This window comes from Lepidochelys olivacea, assembly GCF_965140295.1.
Source record: "Lepidochelys olivacea isolate rLepOli2 genome assembly, chromosome: 21".
NCBI lineage: Eukaryota > Metazoa > Chordata > Testudines > Cheloniidae > Lepidochelys > Lepidochelys olivacea.
The window spans coordinates 12200166-12207177 of NC_140431.1; the positions used below are offsets into that span (position 1 = coordinate 12200166).

A 7012-nucleotide genomic window follows, 5' to 3' on the forward strand; every position below is an offset into this window, starting at 1 on the left:
TGAGAGCCACTGTTCTAAACCTTTCATCATTTTTGTTGCTTGCCTCTGGACTTTCTCCAATTTGTCCACATCTTTCCTAAAATGTGGCACTCAGAACTGGACACAATACTCCAGTTCAAGCCTAATCAGCGCTGAGTAGAGTGGAAGAATTATTCCTCGTGTCTTGCTTACAACACTCCTGCTAATACATCCCAGAATGATGTTCGCTTTTTTTGCAACAGTTTCACACTGTGATCCACTATGATCCTTAGATCCCTTTCCGCAGTACTCCTTCCTAGGCAGTCAGTTCCCATTTTCTATGTGTACAACTGATTGTTGCTTCCTAAGTGGAGTACTTTGCATTTGTCCTTATTGAATTTCATCTTATTTTCTTCAGACCATTTCTCCAGTTTGTCCAGATCATTTTGAATTTTAATCCTATCGTCCAAAGCATTGCAACCCCTCCCAGCTTGGTATCATCCACAAACTTTACACGTGTACACTCTATGCCATTACCTAAAACATTGATGAAGATATTGACCAGTACCAGATCCAGAACTGATCCCTACGGGACCCCACTTGATATGCCCTTCCGGCATGACTGTGAACCACTGATAACTACTCTCTGGGAACGGTTTTCCAACCAGTTTTGCACCCACCTTATAGTAGCTCCATCTAGGTTACATTTCCCTAGTTTGTTTATGAGAAGGTCATGCAAGACAGTATCAAAAGCCTTACTAAAGTCAAGATAGACCACATCTACTGCTCCCCCCATCCACAAGGCGTGTTACCCTGTCAAAGAAAGCTATTAGGTTGGTTTGACATGATTTGTTCTTAACAAACCCATGCTGACTGTTACTTGTCACCTTATTATCTTCTAGGTGTTTGCAAATTGCTTGCTTGATTATTTGCTCCGTTATCTTTCCAGGTACTGAAGTTAAGCTGACTGGTCTATTCCCCAGGTTGTCCTTATCCCCCTTTTTCTAGATGGGCACTATCTTTTCCATTCCCTTTTCCATTCTTCTAGAATCTCTCCCGTCTTCCATGACTTCTCAAAGATAATTGCTAATGGCTCAGATATCTCCTCAGTCAGCTCCTTGAGTATTCTAGGATGTATTTCATCAGGCCCTGGCAACTTGAAGACACATCACTTGTCTAAGTAGTTTTTAACTTGTTCTTTCCCTATTGTAGTCTCTGATCCTACTTCATTTTCACTGGCGTTCACTATGTTAGACGTCCAATCACTACTAAACTTTTTGGTGAAAACTGAAACAAAGAAGTCATTTAGCACTTCTGCCATTTCCACATTTTCTGCTCTTGTGCCCTTAATAATATCTCTTTGAAAAACTGCCAACGCTCTTGAACTGTTCTTCCCTTCAGACTTGCTTCCCATGGCATCTCACCTACCAACTCCCTGAGTTTGCGAAAGTCTGCCTTCTTGAAATCCATTATCTTTACAGGGCTGTTTTCCCTCCTACCATTTGTTAGAATCAAGAACTCTCCCATTTCATGATCACTCTCACGCAAGCGGCCTTCCACTTTCAGATTCTCAGCCAGTTCTTCTCTTTTGTCAAAATCAAATCTAGAACAGCCTCTCCCCTTCTCCACCTTCAGAAATAAAAAATTGTCTCCAATACATTCCAAGAATTCGCTGGATAATCTGTGCCCTGCTGTGTTATTTTCCCAACAGATGTCTGGGTAGTTGAAGTCCCCCATCACCATCAAGTCCTGTGCTTTGGATGATTGTGTTAGTTTCAAAAAGCCTCATCCACCTCTTCTTCCTGGGTAGGTGGTCTGTAGTAGACCCCTACCATGACATCACTCTTATTTTTTACCCTTTTTATCCTTACGCAGAGACTTTCAACAAGTCTCTCTTCTATTGCCATCTCAACCTCAGTCCAGATATCTACATCTTTGATATATAAGGCAACATCTCCTCCCAATAACAAGGCAGTGGGTAAAGGTTCTGGGAGAACCTACAATAACACACAGGTAGGGACATGATATGGGAGGGCACTAGGGTTGCCAGGCATCTGGTTTTCGACCGGAATGCCTGGTTGAAAAGGGACCCTGGTGGCTCTGGTTGGTACGGCCGACTGGGCCGTTAAAAGTCCAGTTGATGGCGCAGCGGGAGCTAGGGGCTAAGGCAGGCTCTCTGCCTTCCCTAGCTCCATGCGGCTCCCGGAAGCGGCCACCAGGTCCTTGCAGCCCCTAGACGCATGGGCAGCCAGGGAGGGCTCCACTTATTGCCCCCACCCCGAGGTCCAGCTCCACAGCTCCCATTGGCCAGGAAACCTTCCATCTGCGAGTCCCTTCCCCATCTGCCAAACTGGGGTGAAGCTCATTGGGAAACCGGAGTGGGTCAGATGGAGAGAGGGCGCTTCCCCATGCTGGCCACGGGTGGTGCCCTTATGCCCCACACAGCACAGCTGGAGAGAGGCCCCAGTTTGTTCAAGCCCGGAGGTTCTGGGGGTTGGGTCCAGAGCCAGCCTGCCCCTGCTAGTCTCTGACTCCACAGGAAATGGGGCAGCATGTGCCATGCAGCAGCCTGGACTCTGTTTGCTTCAGGATCTTGCCTGGATGGGGCACAGGGGCCACCCACAACTCTCACGGGGAGAGGGGGGGGCTCCTGTGTTCCAGCAGCAAGATAGCCAGTGGGTGAAGCCAGTTTCCTTAGCCTTTCCAAGCCCCCCCACCCCCAGCCAAGGCAGAGTCTGAACGAGTCCCTGAGCCCTTAACACCAACCAGGGTGTGATCTGCCCCCCGGGGGGCCTGTCTGGGGCACACGCTGCCCTGCAGACTCTGTCTGTGGTTTGCTTTGCTCTGGAGCCCCACTAGCAGGCCCTGGCAGCCTTGTGTGGCGGGATCTGGCTTCATCCTAGATCACCCAGGCAGCACCCCCTTGTTGACGCCCTTGCTCTCTCTCTCCCACGGAAAGGGCCTCATTAACCCCGTGGGCGGTGCCAGGAGCGCCCGGACGTTCCCTCTGCAGTGCATATCCATGGCGGAGGGACACTCCAAGCCTTTTCTCTGCGTGGACGCCACCGACGAGCTGCTCTTCTCTGGATCCAAAGGTGCACACCTCAGGGGTGGGCTGGCTGCTGAGCGCTGGGTGTGATCGCTAGGGAGTGAGCCTGTTACCCAGGGGAGGGGCTGAGCCACCCCGAACTGCAAGGACAGGACACGAGCCTCCTGCTCGGACGGCACCAGCCTGCCTGAGAGCCCCCTAAGCCACAACAGGCCAGTGCAGTTCTGGATCCCCCCAGTAGAGGGCAGCAATGCTGCATGAGTCATTAGTGACATCCATGAAGTGAGTTGCTGGGGCCTCTGCCCAGCCCCTAATGGCCAGGTGCCCACCTCGCACCTGGCACTAATAAACCCTCATTCCAGGGGAGGTGCCGGGGTTCTTCTGCTGAGGACGGGAAGGTCCCGCATCATCGTGTGCTCCCGCCTCCTCCCGCAGATCGGAGCTGCAAAATGTGGAACCTGGTGACGGGCCAGGAAATCGTCTCGCTGAAGGGCTACCCCAACAACGGGGTGTCCGTCAACTAGTGCAGCCACTCGGGGCTGGTGTTCACCGTCTCCACCTCCTACATCAAGGTGTGGGACATCCGGGACTCGGCCAAGTGCGTCCGCACCCTCACGTAGGTACCTGGCGCGCTGAGGCTGCTCTGGGGGCCTGGCCGAGCTCGACACGCTGCCCTGCCAGCGTCCCGCACCCAGGGCAGCATAGCAAAGGCCAGGCAGGCTGCAGGGCTGAGCCTAGGAACGGTGCAATGCTGGTCGCTCTAGCCCGGCCTGGCTCGCGGAGGCTCTGTGGCTTGGTGCTCTGCTCTCAAGGCAGTTGCTCCTTTAGTCTGTTTCAGGGGGCCCCGTGCACCCTACTGCCTACGATTGCTTTGATCAGGGATGGGTAATGACCCATCTGCAGCTGCCAGCATCGTTTCCAGACCCCAGCGAATTAGCCCCTCTCTCTGGTGCCCAGCCACCGACTGAGACGTCTCCTTGCCTGCAGTCCTTCCCCAGACCTAAAATCAGACTGGCGGGAATGGGCCTGGGCTGCCTGTCACCATCAACTCCAGGCAAGGGGCGGGGTTTGTGTTGCTCTGCCCCTGGGCGTGGGTCTGGCTGGCTGCTCAGCAAGGCACCTCCCTTGGGGCCGCCCCCCGAGAGCTGCTGCCTGGGTCACCCTTGCTGTGCCGTTGCTCCTGGTTTGAGGGGACGTGGGGCTGAGGGGGGGTCTCATCCTGGCACCACTGGCACTGCATGGGGCCAGGAAGTGGCATTGCTTTGCCCTCTAGATAGCTGGGGACAGACGCTCTCCACCCTCCTAATCAGTCCACAATGGACCAGATCTTCCATTGCACATTGTGTAAATCCCCCCCACCCGCATTTCACCTGCCCCCCGCTCCCCGAGGGTCTCTGTCCTGAGGCTCACCTCTTGCTGTCTCTTTGGCTTAGCTCTTCGGGTCAGGTGATCTCCGGGGATGCCTGTGCCGGGACCACGACCCGCACCATCGCCAGCGTGCAGGGCGAGCACCAGATCAACCAGATCGCGCTCAACCCCGCCGGCACCATGCTCTATGCCGCGGCCGGGAACTCCGCCCGCATCTGGGAGCTCAACAGGTCAGGGCAGCACCGGGGCTCGGGCCCCCAGGCGAGGGCAGCTCTTGTGGGGCGGGAGCCGGGTGCTGCCCAGGCAGAGGGAGCCGCCGTGCTGGGCGGGGCTGGGGCCCGCTCCCTCCCAGCTGGAAGCTGTTATTTTGGTGGATTTGGCCTAGGACCATTGGCCTCAGTGCCAAGGCTCTTCGCACTACAGCAGCTGCTGGGACACATCCCCGGGGTAGATGATCAGGCCCAAGGCTGGGTGAAAGCAGGACCCATTGCTGCAGCCCGTGGGGTGACTGGCTGGTGCGCTGAGCCGCTCTGACACTGCTCCTGACCCCAGATGTCTGCCCCTAACCCGAGGCCAGGATCACGGCCCATCGTGCCCAGGGACATGGTATCCCCAGGGTGCTCTGTGCTCAGTGCCCCAGAGACGGAGGTCCCAACTCGAGGGGGTGGTGGAGAGGGGCCCGGGGCTGGAAAGGTCCCTGCTGGGAGCCTTGGAGACAGGGCCAGCAAAGGGCCTGCAGGAACGAACATCTCCTGCTGAGTGCGCCCCAGACCCTGATGGCGCCCGGCTCCTGCTTATAGGTTACTGTCTATCGGGAAGCTGACCGGCCACATCGAGCCCGAGATGTGTCTGACTGTGAACCAGACCACGAGCAACCACGACCTAGTCGTCACCGGCTCCAAGGATCACTATGTCAAGGTACCCTGGGACCCTCCGTCCCTCCTGCTCACGGGCAGCATAAAAGGCCTTTGAGCCCCGGGCCCGCTGGTCGCACCAGCCCTCCCCAGCCCTGTGCATAGCCGCTCTCCTGTAGGTGCCAGATACAGGGGCTCGCTGCCCACCAAAGGCCTGGCGAGGAGGGGACGCGCCGGGTGGGGTTGTCCAGAGCACCCAGCGTCGGCCTAACTCTGCTCCCACGGTGGGCGGGAGGGAGCCGTTCTGTTGACCTCAGCGGGAGCAGAAGGAGGCCAGCGCTGAGCACATCTGCAAATCCCACCAGGCTCTGAGAAATGCCATGAGCCCCCCAGGACTCGTGGCCTGTAGCCTTAGTGCTGGGCCGCTCGCCAGCCCTGGAGACCGGAATTCCAGGTGCCCGGCCCAGGCCGCGCCCCCCACCAACGTGCCTCCTGCAAAGGTGCAACCCGCCTCCTCCTCCCCTCTGTGGCCTCTGCTGGACCTGCTGTCCGGGAGGCTATTTTGTCTTTGCAATGTGGCCTCCTGCCCGCCGGGCGCAGCTCAGCACCAAACCATTGGAGGAGGTGGAGATTTCCAGTCCCAGCTGAGACGGGCGAGGTTTGAACCAGCGACCTGTATCTCAGCACTGAGCCATCATGTCCTCACGTGGCCTCCCCCGCAGGATCCCGGCGTGGTGTAAGCAGGCAGAACCCCACCACTGCCAATCCATCCCTGTCTCATCTGCGGGGAGCAAATACTTGATAATGGGCTCTTCAGTCTAACAGACAAATGTCTAACACGATCCAATGGTTGGCAGTTCAAGTTAGACAAATCTGCAGAGCTCTCCAGGCCAATCACTAACCCCGCCTAGTAACACAACCCCAGTGTGTATTTTACTCACCTTTGTCTTCTCCACAAACAGGGCTTTGCTGATAAAAGCATCGAGGTTTCTCTCTGGGCTCCTGGCGCTGACGGCTCTTCTGAGGGTGCTGACACAACCCAAAAACTTCAGTTTCTTGGCCTTGTCCTATGTCCCGCAGAGATTAGACACAAACGGGAAGGTTAGTGTGGAAAGGAGCTGCCAGTGGGAGAGATGTCAGAAAGCTGCCCAGGCTTTGATATGCCGAATGCCAGAAGACGATTCATCTGGCAACAGGAGTGACTATCTGGGGAGGGCAGGGCAGCTGTGTGTGAAAGCGGACCAGAGAGGGAGCACATCTCACGGGGTAGGTGTCCAAAGACGAACTGCAACATGGGGGTTATCAGACAGGCAGTCTTACTGGGGGCTTGACAGAGTGGGAGGAACATCTGGGTGTGACACCCTGACACCCCAATATTTGCCACTGCCATGTCATCAGGGCCAGCTCCAGGCACCAGCGTTCCAAGCAGGTGCTTGGGGTGGCAGTCAGAAAGGGGCGGCAGAGTTTCCGCGGTGGCGGCAATGCGGCGGCAGCTTCTCCGTTCCACCGGCCGTGGGGGCAATTCGGTGGAGACGGGTTTTTCCACTACTTGGGGCGGCAAAAACGGTAGAGCCGGCCCTGCACGTAATTAGGATATGTTTTGTACAAAGTATGTCTTGTAAGGTATCATTCTAAAAGTCTTTATCTGCTAGACATTAACGTCTCATTGGCTTGTATGTGCTATCGTTGTATGTGAAGTTATGAAGTTCAGCTTTGTATGTGTTACTGAAACATTGTGCATCGAGGGTAGCCGTATTAGTCTGTATCCACAAAAACTGCAAGG

At 55.7% G+C, this 7012-nt stretch overlaps 1 protein-coding gene across 1 annotated transcript; it reads left to right on the forward strand.

The window, feature by feature from the left end:
* Nucleotides 1-2984: 2984 nt before the first annotated feature.
* Nucleotides 2985-6727, forward strand: LOC311510893 (kinesin-like protein KIF21B). The gene is made up of 5 exons (XM_084610971.1): nucleotides 2985-3053; nucleotides 3443-3623; nucleotides 4441-4605; nucleotides 5176-5293; nucleotides 6192-6727. The coding sequence occupies exons 3-5, from the start codon at nucleotides 4556-4558 to the stop codon at nucleotides 6333-6335; spliced, it is 312 nt and encodes a 103-aa protein (XP_084467097.1). The 5' UTR covers nucleotides 2985-3053; nucleotides 3443-3623; nucleotides 4441-4555; the 3' UTR covers nucleotides 6336-6727.
* Nucleotides 6728-7012: the final 285 nt, after the last annotated feature.

What these genes read in the sequence shown, in the direction of transcription:
- LOC311510893 (XM_084610971.1), top strand. Translation starts at nt 4,556, where the DNA reads ATGCTCTATGCCGCGGCCGGGAACTCCGCCCGCATCTGGGAGCTCAAC. An exon ending in CGCATCTGGGAGCTCAACAG is followed by an intron (nt 4,606 to 5,175) that starts GTCAGGGCAGCA and finishes TCCTGCTTATAG; the next exon opens with GTTACTGTCTATCGGGAAGC. An exon ending in CCAAGGATCACTATGTCAAG is followed by an intron (nt 5,294 to 6,191) that starts GTACCCTGGGAC and finishes CTCCACAAACAG; the next exon opens with GGCTTTGCTGATAAAAGCAT.